The sequence below is a fragment of the Scomber japonicus genome, chromosome 14 (genome assembly GCF_027409825.1).
Source record: "Scomber japonicus isolate fScoJap1 chromosome 14, fScoJap1.pri, whole genome shotgun sequence".
NCBI lineage: Eukaryota > Metazoa > Chordata > Actinopteri > Scombriformes > Scombridae > Scomber > Scomber japonicus.
The window spans coordinates 9607436-9634542 of NC_070591.1; the positions used below are offsets into that span (position 1 = coordinate 9607436).

At 41.6% G+C, this 27107-nt stretch overlaps 1 protein-coding gene across 1 annotated transcript; it reads right to left on the minus strand.

Moving 5' to 3' along the window:
• Positions 1–26772, minus strand: LOC128372969 (sprouty-related, EVH1 domain-containing protein 2-like). The gene is made up of 6 exons (XM_053333179.1): positions 26560–26772; positions 11222–11414; positions 10955–11123; positions 10358–10422; positions 4100–4258; positions 1–3967 (listed from the first exon to the last, which is right to left on the minus strand). Exons 1-6 carry the CDS (start codon positions 26583–26585, stop codon positions 3179–3181), a joined length of 1401 nt encoding a protein of 466 aa, XP_053189154.1. The 5' UTR covers positions 26586–26772; the 3' UTR covers positions 1–3178.
• Between the last annotated feature and the right edge of the window lie 335 nt (positions 26773–27107).

Below are 27107 nucleotides of genomic sequence, written 5' to 3' on the forward strand. Positions count from 1 at the left end.
CTGTTTTCTCTCATTTTATTGGAGGCGGAAAGTAAGACACACATTTCACTTTAGTTTTCTCACAGACCTGGCCACCCTTCAGTATCTACAAAGTACTTCCTGTTCCTTCTCGAAAAGCAAGAGCTACATCCATCGTACATGTTAGAAACAGTTATTTAAAAAAACAAAATAGAAATAAAAATGTACAACATACACTTGATATATATAATATAATTTTTGCTCTTTTTTTACAGAGGTAAAAATACTAAGCGTAAAAAATGGGTCTAATTCAATACAGGGAGTCGTTTCTTTAATTTTTTCGATTTAAATACACAAGGAGATAAAGAGGATGCGTTCAGGCACTTGTAAATGGCTCTGACATGTGAGAACACACACAAACACCGGACAGGACAGAGAAAAATTATTAAACGCTGACACACGCATATGCACGCACGCACACACACACACACACACACACACACACACGCACACACACCAAGGACGTACAAACCGGTGCACAGGACAGGATGTATGAGACAGACACAACCAGAGAAGGAAAAAGGACATCCTCAGGCATTCTGTATTTCAACTACAGTAAGTGACATTTCCTTCATCATCCCACAACAATCAGAGATGGATGTTTGTTTCCAGGATTTCAGCTGTTTTTGTTTTTTTTGTTGTTGTTGTTGTTGTTGGGGTTTTTTTTGGAGATAACGCCCCCTTTTCTTTTCCATAAAAAAAAAAAAAAAAAAATTCTAACCAGCTCATTGTGTTCCCGGTTACATCCCTGATGCTGCCATCAACCAGGCTTAGACAAAGCAAGGAAAAAAAAAGAAAAAAAGAAGCACCCAAGCGGTTGTCAGTTTAGTGTTGTGCTTTCAGTGTGAGAGTGTGATTGGCTGTCTGCCGTGTCGCAAGCAGGTAGTACAGCGTTTTTTAAAATTTTCCCTCCAATACCTGTTTTTGTACATCTGTCAAGCTCTTGTCAAAAATATGACGCCTGTGGGCATGATGATGATACCAGAGCGAGCATGGGAAGGAAAACATAAATACTGTAGGACTGAGAGGGATAGAGCACGCTAGTTACATGTCACTGTGGTTTTCAGCAAGTTGTCTCATGTTAATCTCTCATAATTAAGCTTTAAAAAGGAAGAGTTCAACATTTTGGGAAATAGATTCATTCACTTTGTTGCTGGGAATCAATACCACTCTCATATCTATGCCTGATAATATGAAACTACAGCTACAGAGATGTTATCTTGCCTTACCAGAAAGACTTGAGCCTAATTAATTAACATGCATTTAAATGTTTCTGTGTATTTTCCCCGTTCTTTAGTTTTTATACGAAGCTAAACTAGCCGCATTTCAGCTGCAGGTTAGCTTCATATTAATGTACAGAGATGTGTGGTATCATTCCTCTCACCCACGTCTTGGCAAGAAAGCGAATGAGTGTATTTCCCAACATGTCAAACTATTCCTTTAACAAATGAAGTACATTTAGTCTCATCTTTGATAGTTGAAGACTCACAACATAGTTCTAGTAGCATTGTGCATGTAAAAAGGTCAAAATTACATCAATTTCTGGCCAAATAAAGTTTTAAATCTAGTTGTAGACATCTGTTATGAGCTTAAACAATCACAAGTATGTCAGACAACTAGCCAGGAGGTTTTTATATCCATTTTCCTTTTTGAATACTATGAAAAGCTTTGAACATGGTTTTAAAGTCAAATAATTTATTAAACCCTTCAAATCACCATCAGGCAGGATGTAGCTGTTCCACATATGTGACTGGTGGGCTCCACTAGAGAGAGGGGCTGAACGAGAGGGGAGCTGATTGTACATCGCAGGCATACTGAAGTCCTTAGTTTACACACTTGAGAAACTTTTTTAAGAGTTCCTTTTCATTATAAAAATAGTTTAAACCAAGTTTTATAAGTGTACGTGATGAGGCTGATTGCTTAGAGCCATAACCGTGCTCACGCTTTTCATTATAGCAGACATCTTCGGAGGGACATGGGGTGAAGATTGGAGCGAGAGTGACCATCTCCAAACTCCACAGGTTTAAGGCAATAACGGGCACCAATTTTTAACAGTTTCTCTGACTTTTTCCAGTCCTTGAGGTGACCACGGACCGTTGGCTGAGATTCTGCGAAAAATGAGGAAATCAGAGCCTTAACATTTCACACTGCTTCAAGTGTACGTTGAGTAAAATGAGCCAAAAAAACTGACTGGAACTCTAAAGACTGGATGGGTTCCTGGTTTAGGTGATAGTTTAGGCACTGTTTGAAATAACGTGAAAGGAGCAGGGAGACAAATGCTAAGAGTATCGTAGCAATGACTTGAGGCACCGTCTCATTCAGTGAGTAAATCACAACCCAGCACCCTTTTTGCTGGTAGGATCAATTTAGTGAGAAAATAAATAGGATAAAAACACAAATCTTTGGGATATTAGATTAAGATGAGTACCACGTTTCTTTCAGTGAACAAAGAAGATGTCGATGGTGGAGAGCTATATAGACTATATACATAAACTTTACTATAAGCTGCAAAACTGACAACAAAAGGCCTCGGCGCACATTGTAAGCATGCACATATACCATTCACACACACATACACACGCAAACACACACACACGCACACACTCGCACATGCACGCACACAAAGAGGTGTAGTGTCTGATTTCTCTTGTAGCTGGAGTAGAGCTGAGCGGGCCTGATATTGGAATAGAATATAAACAAAATGGCCACGCGAACATCAAAGGAGAGAAAAGAATAGAACAAAGAGAAATAATTCAAGTTCTTTGACGCCAAGTCAGTGTACAAAGTATAAAGTACCTGCATATGTGATACATGACATATAGGTCAGCTATAAAAAAAAAAAAAAAAAAAAAAAAAAGGCCCCCTGAAAAAGAGCGCTCTCTCACTGGAAACAGCATGAAATGGCCACGTGGAGAGCTGAGAGAACTGTCTGCCGTAAGGGGGAGCTTATCTTCCCAGGCCGTTCAGAAAATGCACCAACTGTTTTTTTTTTTTGGCTTATTTCAGTGTCTGGAATTTGTAGAGAAACCCAGAGAAACCAAGGCAAGAGAGCGAGCAGCCATGACCACTTGTCCCCTCCCTGTCTTCCCCCATCCTTCCCTTTCCCTGTGCTTGCGTTGGGTTAAGGTTTTTGCCTTTTTCCGAGCGTGGAGGGCTCGGCTCAGCTCAGCGCCTTGTGTCGGCCTCCGCAGCAGCCGCACACGAGCCCCGCCCGGTGGCAAGCGTGGAGAGGCGGGTAAAGGCAGAGGCAGGGCGCCACAAGAGACAAGCCGAGCAGGGCTAACCAGCGTGTGCCAAATCGGCCTCCGCCGCTGCCCTCGCCCCCGTCACAGGAGCAGGGGTCTGAGTAGTCCCCCTCTGGGTCGGACATGCAGTGGTAGAGCATGGTGTCTGCCAGCCACATGCAGCTGACCCGCCGGATGCACGCCCGCACAGGGTCCGGCGCATCCTGGCATCGGCCTCTCCGATTGTTGGTGATGTAAAAGGCCTCGCCACAGTGCTCGCATTGAGCGCGTTCCATCCCGTCCTGCTTCCGCCCCTTCCCGCCATTAGTGGACGGGGAAGAGCTCGGGAGGAAGGAACGGGGCTGGTTGGAGACCACAGAGGAGAAGCCTTGGCGATACGAGCCGCCTTGGCCCTTATTGGTCAAGGGTCCGAGAGCTGGGTCAGAGTCTGAGGGCGACAGGGCCGGCGCCAGCGGGTAAGTGTAGTCGTGCTTCTGCGACTCCGTCTTGGCGAAGTGGACGTAGGACTCAGTGTCGTCCATTTGGATGAACTTGTCACGCACAGTGGCGTGGCGGTAGTCCTCGTAGCCCGTGAGCCAGGAGCGGTCTGACGGGCGACCATGGACACGCTCGGAAGTTCGCTCCCAGCTGCGCTCCCGTGGGTTGATGCGGACGATTTCTTCATCCTCCTGGAAGGTGACATGGCGAGGAATCCGAGACAGGGGCTGAAAGAAAGGAAGGTAAAACTTCAACGCTGGTGGCGGTAATCATCCGGTATGCCTTGTTTAGATGAGCAGTAAACAACGTCAATGTAAAAATAACCAGAAAAACAAAAGGCTGGCAGCTGTTTGTCTCACCTGGTCCAAAAAGTAGTGGTCTGAGAGCCGATAGGGGTCATGGAGGTCGTGACGATGTCCCAGCATACACTTGTGTCTCTGCGGAAGGGGCGAGGACTCTAGCGGCTGCAGAGAGCTCTCCAGTTTCTGGGAGGAGTTGGATGAGCTGTCTGTGGTGTTCTGAGGGGACAAACAAACACAGGATGCGGGCTGAAAACTGCATTCTCATTGGATACGTCAAACAAATAGTTAGTGCGAGAGGACGCCATGATTGGACAAACAAAAACAGGAAACCTCGGCTCGCCACTGATTGGGAAAACAGGAAGAGCTAGCTCTGTTTTTCGAGCCACTTGATCCACATTTGGATCACTGTGTGTGAGGTAAACTTTTAATAATAACATCTGCAACCGCATCCACTTAGAAATATACTGTAGTGACCATCAAACCTGAAACTACAATGAGGCGGCTTACAATTAAAATAATGTTAGTTAATCATATAGGTGGAGATTATGTCTAACCCTTTAGTTAATAAGGTTACCACGGTGATGTCAGGAGCCAAGCAGGTCTTGTTTGCTTCATTTGAAAGTGCAGATCTGTGATGGGCTTGATCTGACCCAACGACTTGTGTTTCCATTATTTATTTTACCCCAAGTGATGTAAATGGGGTGGACAAAATATTCAGAACACCTCCGGCAGCACAACAGACTACTGAAAGCAGTAAAGCCTCACATTAGATGTGCTTGAACAAGTACATGTTTGGCATTTTTGTTTAATAAATGATAAATTATTCATTCTGCTAGTCGTTTCAGGACTAAAACAAACCACCAAAATCACCTGTTTAAATTCCTGTTTTGAGCACAGACAACAACATCGGACATGTTAAAGAACGATTTGACATGTTTGAGATAAAGTTTGTGGCGCGACTTGATATTAGGAAGTCAGTTTTCTGCACACACACAGTATCACCTCTTTTGGCCTCCCCCCTGAGTCTTGCCTCCTTCACACTCTTTTACCCCCCAAAAAACCTGTCCTCCTCTTCTCAAAATCACTCTCTACAAATTCCACCTTTCCTTCTCTCTTTTCCGAATCTTTGTGTGTGTGTGTGTGGTGTGTGTCTGTGTGTGTGTGTGTGTGCGTGTGTGCGTGTGAACAGTATCCTGTCCTCTTTCCGCTAAAGGCTGTCAGGGCTCGACTCCAACTCAAATCTTGGCCAGACACTACACAGTTGAGCCGCTGCCGTGTAGCGGTCAGACAGATTTTCAGACAAGCACACTGGGGGTCAGCCTCTGGAGGGCAGTGGGGGGGGGGGGGGGGGGGGCTCAAAGTGTACCAGCTGATAGGCAGGTCAGGACTTCTCCTGTTTCTTTATGTATGTGTGTACGTATGTGTGCGCATATACAAGATACTCAAGATGTATTCAACCCAATGGAAAGGGTGCATGTGTTTTTTGTGTGAGAAACAGAAGTGGCTTTAACTTTTTGGAAGGTTGGAAGTCGAGCTCCAACAATTAATAGTTTAGCAGCTATTTTGATGATTGAATAATTATTTCAGTCATTTTTTTATGCAAAGGTGACATAATTTGCTGGTTTCAGCTTGTACACCACTGGTCTGACGAAACAAGACATATGAAGATGTGGCTTTTGCTCTGGATAATTAGAATAGGCATTTTCACTTTTTCTCTGACATGTTGTAGACAAAACAACTGATAAAAAAATCATGAAAATAAGCTGCACATTAATCAATAATAAAACTAATCATGAGGTGCAGCAGGGGAGTTCCCCCAGCTGGGAATTAAACTATGGACAGTTATGCAGTTATGTGGTATGTGTCTGTATGCGTATGTGGTATGAGTTTTGTTAACCCATTACTGACTCGTTAAGGTTTGAAAAAGAAAAATATATATGTGTCTAGTATTAATCTGTGAGGATTTGTGTGATGGTCATTCTTTGCATTTTTATCTTGCTTCGACAACAACACAACTGGTCATCAGAGGTCAGCAGATCTACAGAAACTTGCATTGACGGTCAACAAGTTTGTCTGTCCAGGAAAAGCTTGGCCTGTGCTGATGCTCAGTCTCTGCCAGCAGCCTCGCAGCAGCCATTTCTGTGCTTCCTTTTTCCGTACTGATATGATTTAGTTTCGTGAAAACAAAACAAAACAAAAACAATTCCACAGAAAAACAGATGAGGAGTTGATTCCACAACTTTTACTGGACAGACAAACATAAATAAACATCTCAGACAGAGGAGCTGATGCTGGTTCCTCATATCCGCATGTTAAAGTGTCCTTAAACAAGACCCCAAATAGCTCAAATGTAAAACATGAGTATGGGCAAAAAATGTCTACTAAAAAGAAAATAATGCACCAAAACAATGATCCAAAAATGGTTGCATACAATCATTCAGCTCAAAGAAAATAATTGTATTTAATCTATCACTGCTGGCTGCTAAAACTAAACCAGCAAAAAATGTTTTCCCTGCTCACAACAGTAACTAAACTGCCTTACAGTGTCTAATCAAACCTATAGTATGTCAGAATCGACATGTATTTAATGCAGTGGAAACACAGGATTATTGTCAGCTAACATATAACCTGCAAAAGTCAAACAACCTTACTCTACATGATCAAATTGACAAATCTTCACCCCGTGTGCTACATATCCCATATCTGATACTCCATCAAGCCTAAAACCAACGCTATGAATTATTAGCATTAGAGTTATATGACCCAGATCTGTTGCATGTCTGTCTGTCTGTCTCTGTCTGACTGTCTGTCTGTCTGCTGAAGCTATCCCCATTATATCCCCACTCTGTGTCCAGGGCTACGCTCCCCACATGGATACCGCCATGCTGAGAATTTCCCCCTGCTTTCTTACAAAGCCCTCAGAGCAGCCGGCCAAAAATAACATAACATGCTGCCTCCGCTCCAGGCCCCGCCCCCCTGGAGAAGACATTACCGGGGGTGAGGGGTGGAGGGGGGGGGGGGGGCGATATGGTTTAAAACCAGTCCTACTCTGGCCTCCACGGCTGCAACTAATTCAAAACACAGACCAGACTCTCTGCTTGCAAACTGCACAAGAAGACAGAGAGGAGTTGAGGGGGAGAGTTTATATTTCTGGACATCCTCTCTCTACATATTCTGGCCCAAGGCTGGACAGAGGGCATTTCAAGTTATTTTCTGACACAAAACATGTCCCGAGTCAAAGCTCGGGAGGATTCATCCTTCAACAGGCCCGTCTCGCTCTCCTGGGATGAGCCCAGAATTGCTTCAATAGCTTTCACTCCCCCTGTTGTGAATGAGCCAAAATAGAGACAGAGAGAGAGGGAGAGAGAGGAGACGTGCTGAAGGGAGGGACAGAGGAAGGGTTGGGTTAAGTTTAGGTTTGGCGAACGAGGAATAATTTAGGAAGTATGTCCATCCTAGCTCTCCCCCCTTTCCCCAGCCCCTCTGACCATCCTCCCCGTCCCCCGAAGACTGTAAATCTGCCACAACATTTCCCCCTGTCCACGACTGCCGCCACCGCTAACTTTGGGAAAGGTCATTAACAGAGGCTAAGAGGAACACAAGCAATACTGAGCCCCCTCAACGTACCCCGGGGTTATCAACTTGTGATTTTAGTGTCATAGCTAGTGAGCCTTGAGTCCCATTAAGAAAAGGACTCGGAAAAGGATATGATTTGGAAATGTGTGTTTTTTTGTGAAGGAAAAGGCAAATTCTTTCCCTCCAAAATGCTACTCAAAAGATCATCAAGTTGAGAAAAACATAGACACTAAATGCTCACGTTCAACATGGACATTTTTGATTATATTATTCAGTCTTGACTGCAGCAGGGTCCGGACACACCAAGCCATCAGTCGTGGCATCGCTGACTTGTTATTGAGTGTCTGTTGCTGACCATAGCCTGTACTTTTTGCAGTGTGTCTGGCACAGTTGGCACACGTTTGGAGGCTGGAGCGTGTTAAATTGTTGGCACTCGGTGAAGAGAAGAGTTCAGCGTGATGCCTAAAACTGACCCTGACACACACACACACACACACACACACACACACACACACACACACACACACACACACACACACACACACACACACACACACACACACACACACACACACACACACACACACACACACACACACACACACACACACACACACACACACACACACACACACACACACACACACACACACACACAGACACACGCACGCACTGACACATACTTTAGACTTAAGACTCAAAGCACTGTTTTGCTTTATGTCATCAATTACTGACTGTTACTTCATCAAGCTAATTCAAAGGTTTGGCTACAGACTTTTGTGAGAACTGTGTGTCTATTGCAACACATGACACACATGGACGCAGGCCAGAAGATGACTGAACCAGAAGCTTTAAGCAACAACACTGCCCAAATTCAACTTAAATCTGATGTGTCACAAAAAAGTATCAGGTAGTAAATCTATACTATAGAGAGCTATTCAAATCAGTTATTCCTCAAATTGTATGTGGTTTATTCCTCATTTTTCATGTCTTGGGCTAACTACACCAGTCCAAAAACTAAATTTAACAGCATTAGTTCAAGCTTTATCAGACATGTGCTGTATATACGATGTCATTTCAACATAGACTCAATGTGGCGTAAAAATGGTAGGCTAGATTTAGTTTGGCTTTTTCCTTTCCACTTGTTTTTCTAAGGATTACACATGGCTAAATATTTCCTCTCGTGCAGGTGCAGGATGTATGTGCATGTTAGCCGTCTGCTAGCCATTGGCTTTAATCGTTTCGGTGCGGCAGACTGCGAGGCACGACACAATACTTCAACAGTTTGCCTTTGCTGGTGCTTGCGGGCTTGGTGTGTCGGGGCCATTAGAGGTGATTCATTAAAAAGGGGGAGCCAAGTTTGTGCAAAAAAAAAAGTTCAGTAAATTCAGTAGCTTGAAAGAGTGCTAAAATAGTAATATGGAGGCCATCTCATTATTTGTTATGTCATGAGCTTTAACTGAAATTTAAAAAAAGAGAAGTTGAGTCTCATTTTTGGGTGAATAAAGCAGCTTTTCCAGCAACAATATCCTGGATTTGCTTTGGATGTGTTGCACTGAAGGCTCACTGAAAACCTGATGCTCCATTTCAGGCATTGCTCCACCCCTCTAACAGCGCTGTAGCCTCCCTCCACCCCTCCTCATGTGTTTGTGTGCGTCTCTGTGGTGGCTGTACACTCCCAGCAGAGCACCTATTAGTCTTGGCCCTTACAGACAGCTAGAGTCAAAGATGAACCACGAGGCACTTCCTCTCGTAAATCACCGGCCCTGCACTAAGCTGGGAAACAGCTGCTAGCTGCTAGTTTGGTTACTGCTCTCCTTTTCAACTGGAAGGGTGGAAAGGGGTGGGGGGGGGGTGGAGTAGGGTAAGGGGGGTGAGGGGGGGGGGGTCACCAGGAGAGAGGGAGGTGGTGGGATACAGGAAGTGACCTTGTGACCCTGCCTGCTGCTCCTGGTGTCAGGTTACAGTGTGGGGGGAGGGGGTCCTCAATACTAACTTAAGGTAGAGAGGCCCTGACACACACACTTCATGTACTGTGGCAGGTATATGTGACAGGGAGGGAATACTAATGTCCTGAGCTGAATAACCCTCTGTTAGACAGCAGAAAATAAAATCCTGAGATATGTTTTGGATGCAGGAGATTCCTTTGAGATCTTGGCTGAACAGTTGATTAGTGTGTACTGAAAATAGTTAAATCCAGGGCCAAATAGCAGCACTGGATTTTCTTCTTTTTTTTTTTTTTTTTTTTAAACAAACCTCTGGACACTGCAACCTGAAATTCCTTTTTCCATGATGCATTCAAAAGGATGTTTAGATGCAGATTTGAGATGTTAAAAAAAAGGATTTACATAAACTGAGCCACAGTCTGGAGTATACACCTAAACTGTTTGACAAATCCAGTTTATTACTTAAAGAAAAAAAGCTGGTACTAATATTAAACTGTGGTTATTGTGACAGTGCTAGTATTCAAAAGACATTGGCACTGCATGATGTAGGCCGCAACAGCCACAGTATTATTTTCTATTTAAGCCCACAAATCAGTGGAGTTGGGGTGCGTGCCATCAGCGAGCATATTTTTCTTCATAGCTTTCCTCTTTGAAACATGCTGCTAATAATAATTTTCAGGTAAAAGCAGACAGATTTCTGAAGATTTGTAGCAGTCATAATGGACAAAGAAAAAAACTGTTGAGGTAATGGACCTAAATCGCCCACAATTCTGAATATAAGAAAAATGCTTACAGTAAAGACGTCGTCGTCGCCCAGCTCGCCCTCGGTCTGGAGTGCTGTAGAGGAGGTTGTGGAGCCTAGAGGGAAGAAAATATAACTTTACCTCACGAATGGAGTTCATTATATTTTAACTCTGGAGTGAAAACGAGAAAATAACAGAAGTGAAGGAGATATTACAGCTGTACAGGAACATCTGGGTGTCCTATTTGTCATCCGCAGTTGAGTTTAAAACTCATCACTTCAAGCCTCTGTAAAGTCAGGCTGCACTTATTTTCAGAGACGTTGATGCAGAATTCATTAACGTGATTCTCTTTCTCTCATTGAAAGCTGTTGCCTTCAGTCAGAAAAGCTCATCCCAACACATTTGATAGCACAGTATTAAGAAATTAAACTTTTTAGAATTGAATAGAGAAGATTAGTTGGATGTTGATGGGTTTCTCTTTTACTGTAGAATTTTGGAAAGATATGTACACTGTTTATTGCCTATTTTATTCATGACTAGTACACCATGACTTGTACAGCATTTTGCCTCAAAAATGAACTGCACCCTTCTCTGTAATCAGTTGTCCCTGACTGATCTATAATCTGACCCACTGTAGCACAGCGTACCTTCAGCAAGGTCATCGATGGCTTTCCGTACCCCCCTGTCGAAAGCCCTCGCATCAGCTGGACTCTGGAAAGACAGGCCGCACTTCCTGTCCTCCACCTTCCAATGGTGAAACGTGGGCGTTGCTATGGTGTACACCAAGTCCTTCCTCAGCGGACAGTCCAGGATCACCTGTTCATCAGACACAGCAGGGACACATTTTATAATCTCTTCTCCTTAAATGACCCCTGAGTGCTTTTTGTCATCATGTTCGTGTGTGTGTGTTTTACCTGTTTGTCCCGCAGCCGCTCACCACGGATGAGGAACTGGGAGCAGCTGGAGGCCGGCACGGGCACCAGCTCTGTTGGCAGGAGGCGGCACACCCCCACCCTGGTCAGAGCGCCCCCGTCCTGGGCCAGCCAGCCACCGCTCGAGTCGTCCCGCGTCATCACCACCGCTTTCACACGCACGATGTAGCTGTCACTGGATAGAGAGAAAGAGAGGGGAGGAATTATTAGCATGATAACTGCAAAAATATGTTTTTCTATTAGAGTGAAGGGTGCGGCAGAAATAGCTTGTTTGATACAGAATGTGTCAGCAGTCTGATGTGTTTAAGAACAACATTGACGCTGATTGTATTGAAGCTCTAATGGCTAATATTTTTGCATATAACAATTTCTATGACAAAAATATGCATTTATGTATTTTCTTCTCTTAAGTTTGGATTGCAAACCATCAGGTCTGAGAGTAGTGACTTGTATGAATGTCAAGAATGAGAGTAGTAAAGCTCAAACAGTGCAGAAATCCAGGCTATTAAAGCTTTTTAAAGGTATTTATTGGCAGGGAAAGTAGGCCTTTGAATTATTATTGAAAAAACACAACAGATGAGAAAACCTTATACTTCCTGTAGCTGTAGTCTGAGGGGAAACTTATTCATGTCACAGGTAAACATCCAATTATGAATAGTTAAATGTCCCTGTCAAATGTTCTGTTAAACTCAGCAAGCACTTTATATAGTGGTGTAAGGTGTAAGCAGAATGTCCTTCACATTCATTTTTGTCGAATGAGATTCTACATTTAATTTCCATTTAACACAACAACCCAAAATAATTTCTGTCAAGCATCTGCTGCACAGTATAATCTAAACACGACAACACGTCAGGAAGATTGTGAGTGATAATAGTAAATGAAACAGCTAATAATGAAACTTCAGGAGACTTCAAATCAATATTTAGGAACAGAATAATGTCTGCATGAAAGCAAAGTGACTCAACACCAGAGAGTTTTGAGTCTGAACATAGATATTAATACCAGATATGAACATTTTAGGTATAAATACAAAGAATGAACACTTACAGCTATGGTAGATCAAAGGAAGAAAAAGAGCAGGGCTTCAACTAACAACTATTTTCATTATTGATTAATCTCCTGATTATTTTCTCATTTAATAGCTGTAACAAGTCAGAAAATTATATTTATAATTTTCCAGAGTCAAAGGTGACCAACAGTCCCAAATCAGAGTATATTAATGTAACTATAATATATGAAAAAAGAATAGCATTAAAACATCACATCTGAGAAACTGAAACCCACACAATGTTGCTTATAAAATGATCTTTTGTAAATGATAATAATCGATTAATCAACTAATTGTTGCAACTCTACAAACTCACAAACAACAACTAAAAGAGAACTAAAGATGAGCGCCCAGAGAAGATACCATGCGAGGATATAAAAGTGTGTATTTAAGCTTCCAAACAAATATTTACCATGCAATATAAAAAACACACTTTAGGCAACAAAAATTCTTCCTCAGGCTGAACTTCATCCTGGCCTACATTCGTGAAAAGTTACCTTCGTGTAAACTTTTAAAACATTTTCTGGCACGCACACATGTGTAAGAGTTTGTTAATGCCACAGCAGTTTATTATAGAGCTGGATTCACACAGTGGCAGAATGTTTGAGGGCGTCTCAAGTCACGACTTTGCCCGGTCCTCGCTGTGATGAGGTGGGAGGTGTTGTACCAGGACAAATCAGCACAAAAACACACACACACACAAAAACACACACACACACACACACACTAGTTCAATGCAGCTTGGTGTTGCATTTTTTTTTGCTGGTGCTAAACTAAAAAGCTAATTTCAGTCTATGAATTAATCGGTTACTTGACCACCACAAAATTAGACCAATGACTATTCTGATAACTGATTATTTGTGAAATGTCCCGAGTTGAGTAAAATGAAAAACAGTGACTAACAAAACATTTTGCAACCCATTTTTTGACCTTTCATTAACCACAAAGCCTCGAGATAAATGACAAGTACAAGTGAGATCTGTCAGAGTACAACATCTGTCACAAAATTACATAAAAACACTTCAATTTACCAAAATCTCACCCATTCAAGAAAGAGAGAATTCTTTTTAAAAAAAATCATCAAATGAACTTTAAATAAATAATAGAAAAAAATAATTTAGACATCTTATAGACCTTGAAATTTAATTTAACCATTTATAGGTTCGGCAGTGACAATACCGAACATTTGCTGAGCCCAGCTTCTCAAATGTGCAGATTTGCTGCTTTTCTCCTAATTTATATATTGCAAACTAAACATCTTTGTGTTGTGGAGTTGGTCTGATAAAACAAGTCAATTTGAAGATGACATCTTTGGCTCTTAGAAACTCCAAAGGACCTTTTTCCATCTTTTTCTTGACTAAATATTAAATTACTATTAAAAAACTAAACCAAACAGAGGAAACTGTATGAAAATCATGCTTAGATTCAGCCCTGCTTCACATAATTATTTCCCAAACCTACACACCAGTTAGTCAATGTTCAACAGACTTAAAAAATAAACTGCAGATTGGACCACAATCAGACACAGTCATACAAACTGACAGATAATACGGCTTCTACAGTTTAGTCTATATAGCTGTACTAAACAATACATGACAAAAAGTCCCACTGCAGCCAATAGAGTCGTCAGGGCCTATAACATGAGACAATACAATGGAGGTTGAATGGTAAAAAAAAGGCATTGTCAAGCATTAGCATGACAGCCACCACCCTCACAGGGACACAATGAACAGAGTCACAATCCACATGAATGATCTGACAATAACAGGATGTACCTCTGTGTATTCCATCGATGCTGCACTATGTGTGTGTGTGTGTGTGTGTGTGTGTGTGTGTGTGTGTGTGTGTGTGGACGGCAGAGGGATGAGGAGAGAAGGAGAAACATAGAAAGAGAGAAAGGGAGGGGAAAAAGAGAGGCAGAGTGGGAGTGAATGAGAGAGGTGTTGTTATATAATTAGCTTACAGACAGTCCCGGGGATTTGAAGTGAACATCAAACACACAAACACACACACACAAACACACACATACACACGCACACACACACACGTGGCAAAACTGGTTCACCAGCTCCCACCCACACACATTCATAAAACTGACTGAATGACAGACTGACTGGCTGACAGCAGACAAACAGTCCGCACAGAAAAGCAACCACAGTCACCCACAAGGTTTGCACTTTCGTGAACACACACACACACACACACACACACACACACTTCATCACATTAGACTTTTCCATTCATATATTAGAGGCTCATTGTGTTTGAGCATTAAAAGACACACCAGCACAAAGCCTACCTTTGTAATCATTTTTGAACACATGACACTGAAAGACATTAGAGAGTCAAATTGTTATTGGTGGCAGACTGCAGCTTCAGTGATACAGTTTGCAGGCGGAAATCATTCATATCATGTTCAACCACAATGGGCGGACGCAAACAGTCATCCAGGTTCTAGCTAGCCACGTGGGAAACTTGAATGGCAACATTGGAAAGGAAAAGGAATTCAAAACAGACATGTCAATGATCTATTTATGTTTCCATTAACTTGAGATATGGGAGAATCAGGCAGGCATACAAGCATAGCTAACAGTAGCTAGCAAGAGCCTACAATGGCTAAAACAAATACATAAGAGCAGCTAGGCTACTGCTAACTGGCTTTTTAATTTATATAATTTTACATCAACTACTGTTAGATAGTGTGTGTTAGTCACATTTGGTAGTTGAAATCGTAATTTATATGCCGCTATGCAAGTTTGTTCTTGGTAGCAGCGTGCCATCTTTCTGGCTAAAAAAATGACCTGTGCTACTTTTGTAGTTTCATGCTTAGAAACATCAGGCTTTTCTACACCAGATATAGTAGAAATACATCTATCTATAGCAAGGAAAAAAGCCAAAAGTAAATGTGTCTGAAAAAGTATGCGAAAGATGTATGGGAAAAATCTGTTTCTGCATGAAAGAAACAGCTGAAACTAAATAGCAGTAGGGTTTAAATAGCAGTGTAAGAGTTATTTACTACCTAATGATAAAAAATGGAAGTAATTATTTGAATAAATTACCCATATCTTGCCATTTGTGTTTGAATAATGTTGGTATTACTTAAATCTGCTAACCTATTAGCTTATCTAACAACAAATATAATGTGTGAACACTAGACGCTCAGCAACAAAGCCGTAGTCTGTGTGGAGGAAGTAAATCATGCTGTCAATGTGGCGGAGATTATGTCACAAAATGCGACTCTGGGTGTCTCTTTGTTGTACTTCAACATGATTTCCGGTTGTTTCTTGCTACCAAAGAGGGTGACAAAGTGCAGAAACCCTTAATTTCATCCTTAATTTAACCAGAGAGGTTGTTTCTTTTAGGGCAGCTCTGACGCAATGAGACATGTTTTAAAATCCACACTACTGCTTTTATATTTAAGAATTACTGCGGTCCAACATGACTCAAACACATGTACGACACATTCACATATGGGAACCACACATCCAGGCCACCCACACACAGAAATAACACCATATTCTGTGCTATATAAGCACATGTGCTTTAAGACACACAGTGCTGGCTATCAGCTCTCTGAGATGAACATGTCACATTTTTTGGGCTGTCTTGTGACCCATGTTTAGAGCCCCGTCTGCCGACAGGCCCTATAATCTGTGGTTGGAACACACAGACGGCCACAACCAGCAGCAACGCGCTACTTTAATACACATGGGAGTGACCACACGCTCTGGCACCAATTCACACAGACACACACACACATACAGTTGGGAGCTGTGAATCTAATTCTGTCCACACGAATGTTGCACGAGGTACCAATGCTGAAAAAAGGACTGTGACACCCACTTTGAGAAAAGGTGGTTACGTTTTAGCATGGCTGATTCACTATTTATGAATCACCTGATTGCATAAAAAAAAGGGGGTGAAAAAAAATCACACACATCTTTAAATTTAAATATAGATTTCTTCCAGACATCGTTGGCTGCCTAATATTACCTAACCTTAATATAACCCTAACCCGGTCACAACCTGGAGGGGAGACCAGAATAATAACTTAATGAATGGGACAGGCTGGGATTATTGTTTTATTCCCTCACCACTAAGCCTAACTGGAAGGTTATTTTATTTTTATAGGAGTTTTTGTATTAATTTGACCTGTGCCAGTGCACCTCAAGCGGTGGACTGCTTTCTTCTAAATCTAACCCTAACTCCCACTCGTTCCAAAACCCCCCCACCACCACATCACACGCTCACGCTGCCGTGTTTTCGGAAACAACCACTTTTCAAACTATTTTACGTGGGATGTAAAGTGTCAAACGATGACTGATGGCTGTTTAAGAAGTCAACACCTCACTGATAAGATAGGAACAGGCAATTCATGAATCACATCCTCTAATTTAATATGAGCTGCCATCAGGTCGAAGGTACAGGGTGTGTCTGGCGTCTCCTTATTAAGATGGGCAATATACTGTAGTTGCCAGCTTGCCAATATGCAATAATGCACTATTGCCTGTTGGTGGTCAAAGCTAGGGGATGTTTTTTTACGTGTCTTGAGAACATGTTTCTAATTGACTTCCTCCCTCTGTGACTCACAAGCTCCTCCAGCTAGTTAAGACGCCATTCAACATAATAATAATCATAATATACAGTTTGAGTAATAGAACAGCGTCATGGCAATCATTCACAGCACCGGATTCAACAGCGTATGCAAAAACAGTTTCATAGATTATACTGCAGTCATTACATTCACTTCCCCCACAGATATAAAACAGTATAGATAGAGAGATAGATAGTTGGATATATTGATTGTAAGCTCCTTACATTTATTTTCACATCCACATTTCTGGGAAAACTTGATAATAATTAGTGCTATTACTTTAGTATCTGAAGAGATTAAGAGAATGAAAAGAGAATATTCAGGTTTCTTTCTGGAGCATTTCTTTATCTTGAGTGTAATAACCACACTGGATTGTAACTTGTGTAATTTGTGTTAGCTTTTATAAGACAATCGATTAACTCCATGTTTAAATAAAAGCCTGAATAATTTCACACCGTATAAATTTGTCACAGATTTGTCCTCGAGTCCCGCTGTGAGTTCAGTGTACGTGTCCATTCTATACTTTTCACTTCCATGCCTGGTCCACACCTTGCAAACAAGTCTGTATCATAATGAGGAACTGCATAATGGGTGGAGTTCGCACATGTACGTTTCCTACAAAGCCACACTAGTGCGCAGTCATTCAATTCTTAACAAATATTTGTGAATTCAATATGCGAATAAACCATATCCATATTCTGTCTGGATTTAAATACAAACTTTTTAGCTCATACTGTAGCGGAAGCAGTGCTAGCAGATTAACTGGACCCTTCAAAATACCTGACGTGGTCTGTTTGTGGCAATATAGCAATAAAACCGTAAAAGGGGGGGCTGGGAAGAAAAGGTCTGGAATCCAGCTCATGTGCGATAGATAAAAAGGCCAGCCATGTGTGATAAGGGCGGCTATACTTCTGACAAGGAATGACTGGGTGCGTCTCTGCCTGATCAACAGAACCACACGCACACGCACACGCACACGCGCACGCACACACACACACACACACACACACACACACACACACACACACACACACACACACACACACACACACACACACACACACACACACACACTCCCCCTCTCTCTGCACACATAGCACATGTCTACAGCGACCAGGAAGCCACTGAAAGTCGCTTCACAATCTGGATTATTGCATTATTGGTTTGTACTTGTAATGCACTGACAGTGTTTCACAGCACAGACTGACACTCCTGGTACAGGTACAATAGTAACGCCAAATGAAGTGAATAAATAAATAGTTGATTCAGTGTTTATCAAGTGGGAATTACAACCATGTGTTAGTTGGTTTCTCTGCTTCACTGTTTATCAGTGTAAATTTAATACCTCTGTTTTCTTTTTTAAGATTAAATAAGTATGTGTGAGGGCTTCTGTTGGGTTTGGCTAACTTGTGATGAACACTTGTTGTTAATTTTGACCTTTTACTCACTGCACTGTCTTATCCCCCTCCTAAGTACTTGTTAGATATAGAGGTTACGTGAAAAACAGGCTACAGATATGCGGTCCAGTACATGCATTTTCTTTACAGTACATTAAAACACTTGGTACATAGTTATATTCTTTGGCAAACAAGTCACACACTGCAGTTGTGTATTGGTATTTTAATGTACAGTATTTTTAATTTAAATGGGCTGCAAGGGAGGAAAATATGAGATTGTATAATAGCTGGAAGTGCTACAACTAAGCAGATCTCTACAAAGTGAGGTGATTTATGTAAAAGTAATGCATTTGTGACACTTTCAGTTACACACAACATAAAAACGGAAAATTAGTTTAAGTGTGAATATAATTTTTCATTTAATTTTGGCCGCCGCTCTTTACTTTTCATTTGTGTGTGCTAATGTAAGAGTGAGTGAGAGAGAGAGAGAGCGAGAGAGAGAGAGGTGGGGTGAAGCGAGTTCATTCACAACTATTGACACTGGAGGCTCCTGAGGGGAAGTTTGATCGGCTTTCTGTCAATCAGCTGTAGTTATATAGATCGCTCACGTCCAGGCAGCAAAAAGGCTCGGACTGCTGGTGTGAGGGAGTGTGTACGTGTATGTGTGTGTATGTGTCAGTTGACATGACAGTGAGGTCACTAATATGCAGAGGAGCGTTAACGGATAACATCCCATATCCGACTGACCAATCACATGGCGAGTTCAGGCCTATTCATGATTATTAATCTCTTTGGGAGCAAAAGAGGGTTACTGCATTTCAACATTTTAAATGCTATTACAGTCAGATTGTTCTCAGCATTACAGTACAGAAAATTATTGTTTTTATGAGTATTAAACAAAAACAATTTCATAATCGGAGCAAAGAAAAGCCTGTATAACACGCTGAATCAAGTCTAAGTCATTGCGCAACATAATTGTGCAGTCTGAGTGCCTGTATTGACAAAAAAAATTAGGATATTGTAATATGTTTGGTTCAAAAACAACTATGTGGAAATATTCAGGGCCCAACTGTGTCACAGATGCCAAACTTTATCCAGAAGACTGTAATTGTACTCCAAGAGGAAGCGGTCATCCCCGAGGTAACTCAACAGCCCCTTCATCTCCATCAAATGTGGAAACTGTACATAAAATAAATTGATTGGCTCTAAACCTCTTACAGACGCCTGAAAAGCTAACCAAGGCCCCGCTGTAATGCTTCGTATCCTCTTACACTGTGTTAAGCCAAATATGAGCGATGAAGGACTTTCTAATGCGCTCTGCCTCTGTGATCAACATCCGCCACAATGTCAACCGTGGCAGGTTTGATCAGGTAGACTTCGTTTACATAAACTGTCAGATGTCAATGGTTTATCTTGTAATTGGACGGCCTGTGGTCAAGCTCCAGGGCACCAAACCAACAGAAAATGATTTGCATAATGAACACAAGGAAGTCTGTTCTCTTAGGGGTTCCCTAGTCTAAATATGCTGATATATTTAACACACTACACATGATGGGCTGCAGCGTTTCCTGATGCTATTTGTGGTTGGTGTTTTAAATAGCCCTGTAGTCTTTCTCTATTATGTGTTGTAGGAATAGCTGCAATGTAATGTTCATGGGAAAAGCTCAAGATTACAAAAAAAGAACACGTTTGAAACAAGTTTAAGTAACATCTATTATGATTATTTCTCCCTTTAAAATAAGTATGACAATGCTGTGTGGAAGTGGGGCAACTTGAGATCAAAGACGTGACACTACGTAAGAGTGACTAAACATAAACTGGGACAGGGAAGACCTGAGACTGACTGGTACGTAACAGGAATAAACCGAGCGATATAGTTTCAGATTGTATCAACCGATTTATGATTCATCACACTGAGCTGGATGGACTTTCAAATATGTCCAATAAAATGACGTCTTTTCCTTAAAGTATCACACGTGGGGGAAAATCTGTCTTATCTATTAAGATAAATGAGAAAGAATAGACAGCCGGGGCAACAGTGCACATAATGTATAGCACAGTAGTGTTAGTATACATTAGCATATACATAACATGCACACAAACTATGTGTTATGTCAATCATCAAGATAGTAAGATGTCAAACAAAGTGTAAACCTGAACTGGTTAGTTAGGGAAGCAGTGAAAGGGAGGTAGATGCAGACAAGAATTTGAGTCTTCAATAACCGGCCCAGTGGATCGTTGTATACATGGCGTGACAAACGAAAAAAACACATTGAGTGAGTGAAGTGAATGAAAACCCAAGCTATTATAACGTTGGTCATCCAGTCAGCTGATGAGCAGAGATTAGTAAAAAAGAAAGAAAGAAAAAACAGGCAAACAATCCGGGTCCATTGTTTAGTCTTCAGATATAAACAGCTCAAGCTATTATATAAAGGCCCCGGATAGCAACCAGTGATGAGCTGCTCTGTAAAACACAGGAAACACTGTGAACAAGGATCTGTTCCACATGATGCGTGTGTGCGTGTGTGTGTGTGTGTGTATGTGTGTGTTTGTATGGGGGAGTACAGAGAGAGAGAGAGAGAGAGAGGGAAAGAAAAATACCAAGGGTCTGCAAAGGAAGTTCATCTGTGGACATGGTGATTCTCTGTTTTCTGTGGATCCTTAAATACACTGTATATAATCATAATAACTTGTATATTTATCATGTTTCTATTTCTTTTTCTTTCATGTTGGACATTATGTGGTATTTGCTCTAGTGTAAAAGAGCATTTATGCTGTCCTCTGAGTCTCTCTTCCCCCCACTGTTATATTCTTAATTACCTTTTTACAGTATATGCAATGCAGTGCACATACAACTTAAATGAGCAAGCCACAAATAGAGTTTGATGGTAGAAAATATTTCAACATTCTAAAACAAACAGGAAATGTCAGGTTTCAGGTTCACTCCCTCTGAATCATTGCAGAGTAGACAGTCAGAGAACATTTTTTGCACTACTAGTAGCTTCAGTAAACCCCAAAGCAATGCAGCTGTAACACATATAAAAGTCAGAGTAACGAGTCTCACTTTCTGAGTACAAAAACACGTTATTTTTGCTGTAACTGTGATCAATCTTTCCATGTTCATGTACAAATAAATGAATCGAACACATCTAGGCTGAAGATGCAACTCTTTCATCCTCTATAATAGTAAACTGAGTATCTTTAGGTCGTGGACTGCTTGTCGGGACAAAATTGGACAAGCAAAGTAAGAGACAAGGTGGGTTGATGGAAAATGCATGCATCAGATAACAGTTTAAAAAAAGTATGAGATTAATTTAAGAATGGAATATCCCTTTAACAAAATGTGCAATTGCTGTAGAAATGGTATGATGCCCCAGTTCAGATGCAAGACTAGACTAATGTTAAAAAAGGGCCATGTTTCTGTAGGAGTAAGGGAAGTGACACATTTACACTAATATCAAATTCTGATTATACAGTTTCTATTATTTGGGGTTTTCTGTTTTGGAGATGAGCTTTTTCACAGTCGTGAAATTCCACACCTGTCAGGTTTATTATAGTCTCAATATCAAATGCTGCCAACGTCGAAAAATATAAATGTGAGGAACAGAACAATCCTGCTGAGGGAACATGCAGACCTGCTAACTCCTCTCTGCTGCGTTTGCCAGCTGATGAGTGCTTTTTGTTCGGGGATGGATTATGTTTCGTTGCTACGTTGACCTTAGCTGAATGTCACCGGGCATCTCCTGTCCGATACTGACTGTGCACATGCTGACCCTGCAGCAACGCACACCGGATCAATACATCCTCTGCTTGTGTTGTGACTCTACAGGGTGTGTGTGTGTCTAAGAGAGATCTTACACTTTTATAAAAAAAGGTAAAAAGGCAGGACAAAGGACAAAGAGGAACATCCTCCAAATTGAGGACACGACGGCTACGGTTATGGTTTCCTTTTAGGACATGTAGTCAACAAAAGGCCTTCACAAACAGAATGTATGTGTGTGTGTGTGTGTGTGTGTGTGCCTGTAATCACATTGACCACTGATTGCAAACTGACACATTAAATCTGATTGTTCCATTGAGCAGGTGAAGCTTTCAAATGTGTGCATGTGACTGCACCATTAGGCGATGCTGTTTATCCACGGACACACGATCGGCCGGACAAAAAACGGAGGAGCGGTAGTAAAATATCTAACCTGTGGCACGAGATAAATAATCAGAGGAAAAGCTGCACTGTTGCACATTTCAACATGACACAAAAGGTATAAAAAAGGTGTGTTCATTTCCGGACCCTGACTCAATCCCATTACAGGCGTTTTATTTCTGATAAGAAACCACAACACACAGCTAGCAGATAACAGCACACTGCACATTATTTCCGTTCAGTAATGAGACAATAAATGCTCTTATGATGCAGCATAGTTGTACCAAAAGGTTACTATCACAATTTTATAGATAAGCGTACAAGTGGGGGCACGATGAATGACAATAAATTAACCTAAACTGCAACTAAAATAGCTATATTAAACTGCACTATTGCAACTGAAGTATGAGCTTTAAAGGATACATTTTCAATTTTTCAAGTCTGTCTTTAAGCAGACTAGCAGCCAGGTGCCCAAATGAGCACTCAAAGAGGTGTTCCTCACTGTAATCATATTTCCTGTTCATACTGGAGATCCCCTTTATATGTATACTTTCAATTTAAGTGATGGGGTCCAAAATCCACAGTGTGTCTGCACATTCATTTTGTGCATAACTGCATTTAAAAGTTTATCTGAAGCTTATATGTGGCTTCAGTCGTTTGAGTTAGTCATATCAAGTGGTTATCTGCCACATTTACATGCTTTTTGGCATTAAATTCTCCCTTTGTGTTTCCTTGTTGAGCTGTAGTCCAAGTATAGTAACAAAAAGAGGGACTCCAGCACTAAAAAAGAATGTTAGATTGAAACATATCTACTTGACTTGACAAATTGGGATGACTCAAGCTTCATATTAGCTTCAGAAAAACTTTAAGATACATTTTTGCACAGAAAGAGGCTTGAAGATTTTGTCCTGCATCACTTACATTGTACGTGCATTATTATGAACATCATATTTCAATGTTCACTTGGGCACCAGACTGTTATTTAAAGACAGACATAAATTGTGTGAACCTGTCCTTTAAAACACATTTGCAGGCCAAGAAGTGGTGTGCTATTTCTGTTAAATGCATTAACTGATATAACACTAACTGTTGTCACCAATCAGCTATTTTAATTTTGGGACTGTCTGGTTATTATTTGCCAAACACAATTAAGAGTTAAGAGATGTCTGTCAGTCAAGGATTACTTGTATTTGCTCAAGTGTTAATTAAGTTTACATTCAATAGAAGCCTAAATAGCTTTTGGCTAATATAAAAAGGGGATAGTTTGAGGACATGTTTCGAATTTGCACACGACAGTGGACAATGTCTCTCTAAAGACGATTTCACAACGGTATAGCCATCCATAAAGTTTACACAACCAAACTTTGTTGCTGGCATATCACGATAGTCTCTGTGATTATGCAGTTGTTTGACAAACCCATTGAAGATATGTTCACCAAAGTCTCCAAATGATCAGAGCACATAATACACTTATGTTTTTCTTCATGATTATGAAATCAACCATAGATCTTTGTGCTCTATGTGGGGGCGTACACCACAAGAAAAGAAACACACATCATCACCATAGAAACGGTCTGGGGGTCCTCCTCCAGAAAAAAGTGTAATATAAAACAGATTTCCTGCATTTGTGCACCACCTAACCTCCTGGATTAACTCAAGAAACAGTCATCTGCACTAGTCTACAGTAGTTAGATTCGGGGTGGGGGTGCTATGAAGACTAACAACACATCAAGAACAATACATAGCTAATTGGGTGGATCAGGATAGGAAATGATTCAAAAGAATGGCCTTTTCATATTTATGACAAGAGAGGAGAGGGAGAGCACACAAATGAATTACAATATAAAAATATTTCTGGATGAATAACATAATCTTTCTTGTCTGTCTGTGTTCTTTTCGCAGAATGAATTCGTTTTCACTGCACGGGAAAACGAAAGTGTGGTGACAAAGTTTGAATTGCGTGGGCATCGTGGTCCATGTTGAGAATTGGCAGCCCTGTTATTAGTCATGTTACACTTAAAATACAAAAACTGCCATACTTCTGTATCATGATGTATTTACAGGTGAAACGGGATAAAGACACAGGGGAATAATGTTGGGAGGAATATGATTTGAAAAGCCTCTCATAATGAATCTTAGCTCTGTGCCACTTGACTAATAACTGTTTGGTTCAAGCCTACATAACCACACGTCTATTTTGTTTCACAGGAAGAAAACATGATTGGATTTTGGTGTGTATTATTAAATAGGTGTGCAACATTACTTTAAAAAGGAGCCAACTCTGATTCAGCCCCTTCACAAACAGTTAAATTCTGTCCAATCAGCGTTAGATAGGCGAGGGCAAAGTTAGCTACCATTTACTTGCAAATGTGCTCAGCATTTCAGTGATAGTGCAATCCTATTTTGGCTAATTCAAAGTTGGGCTCACTCAACACATGCAAACCTATCTTTCCTAGGACCTGCATGTTGTATTATCAATGACTGCAGTTAAGCTTAACGGCATGTTTCTTACTTTTGTACATTCAGACTCCCAAAACTCAAAATGTTTGATTTGTTTGTTTGGCTGAAAATAGTAAATGCTGCTTGAATATAATCACCTATGATTATAAGTGTTTTTTTAAAAGGCAAAAAAGTGGGAGTAACAAAACAATAACTTTGCTCCCACTGAATGAAAGATGGGGATGCATTTGCTCCACTTGCTCCATTGCTTAGGCGCCTATGCGGCCAGCAGGCATGAATGGGGACGGCCTGAAGGTTAGAGGGCTTTTATGAATGAGCCGGCGTCACGCCACCGCAGCGCAAACATCCCCTCCGGTGCCCTTCGCCCTTCCACCCCCACCGACAGAGATCTGCAAGGCAGGCATTCCTACCGAGCACAGCCCCGTGTAGTCTGACAGAGACGGAGGACTTGTCGATATCAGGAGAGCCAGTATTTTAAAAAGAGTTCAGCCATGCCAAACCATTAACATGTGCGTAATTTCGACCTTAACTATGATATATAAGCCTCGTCTACAGATTCAGATTCTCACATTGACAAAAAACAAACACTATTATAATCTGCGTGTGTTAAACGTTAAAGCTCTGGTGGTCTATTCGTGCTTGTCGAAACAATAACTGGGCTAAAAGCGCTCTGACACCTGCCCAGTATAAAATGCATTTCAGATTAGTCCGCAGTTCATTTCCAGTAAAGCTAATTTTAAGCTTTGAGCGCTTCCATGCAGGCCTATGGGTGCCAATGCCATATAAACAGGTCTGCGGGCCTTGCACATTGTACGGCTCTATATTAGCTTCATTTCGCAAGACGCAGCGGCACGATCGCCGGTCTGCAAAGATAGAAACAGACGGACACGAGTGCATGTGGCTCGACTCAAGCAGAAACACACGTCTATTTTTTTTCAGGGCAAGACGTCGTTTACAATCGGTATTTTTTTATGAATGGAGCGCGGTAGGCTATGCAAATGAGGGCGATTGAGAAAGAGATGGCGGATGAGGCATATCGGATATCTCATATCCTGTGAGACTTCCCCCTTCGGTTGGAAGCAAACACACAGATGTGGCCAAACAACGAGGCGAAAATTGCCTCTGTAAACGCCGTAAGGTTTCTCTCTCTCTCTTTTTTGTGACTGAACAACGCACAAACATAAAAAGGTGCGTGACCTCGCTGCTGTTTGCGTGTTTATAAAAGGTGTAACTTCGGGGCGTGTTTGAGTTTCTAAGTTACGCTGCAACAGGGCCTGCTCTCTCGCTTCAGATCCTTTCAGAAAATGTTTCCGATCCACCCACGCTTTATTCCCCTCCTCCTCCTACTCTTCTTTCTCTCTTTTGCCTTCTCAAGTCTACACCAAGGTGGGGGCCTTAAAAAGCCTCTAGTATAGAGCACTGTCAATACTTTTGCTTCACCAGCAGCATCAAGCACCAAATCTAACCGACTGAATAAAAATAAGAATTAAAAAGAAAAGAAAATGCAAGACATATAAGAAAATAAAAGTCCAAGCTTTGTGAGGGCAGTTAAGGCTGCACATTCCACTAAGTTGCCCCAATCATCTCCAACTTGTAGGCACTGGAAGAAGCGAAAGAAGGAGAGAGAGACAGAGAGAGAGAGAGACGGATAGAGAAACCTTTTGAGATACAGTACTTACTCGTTTGGGTGTGTTTCTTCTATCATTTTCTCGTTTCACCTCAGGTAATGTACCACGGCGGTTGCATACTTTTCGCTCGTCATTCTTTCACCACGGATCCACCGATTCTGTCTCCAATTCCGCATAAAGCTAATCCCCCCTGCGCCTTTGTGCGAGTGTCGGCTCTTTGGCTTGCCTTCGACTAGGCTGTAGCTCCGTCTTCTTTTTCTTCTACTTTTCCCCCCTTCTTCTCTCCCCCCGGCTTTGAGCCACCCAGTTGCGTCTGGATCGCAAATGCCCCCTTTCCCTAAACTTTAATACCCCATCGCCTTCAGCAGGTAACGTAGCCTATACAGACAATTTAGTAGCCGAATCCAGCTCCTCTCTACTCAACCCCCCACCCCACCCCCCTCCCCAAACACACACACACACTCACACACACGCACGCACACAAACACACACGCTCTCTCACACACATACACACGGACACACAAGGCACACGCTCCGTTAATAAGTCCTAAGGCGCATGTTTTCACCGACGACTCCGGTTCCAGTTGTGCGTAAAAAGC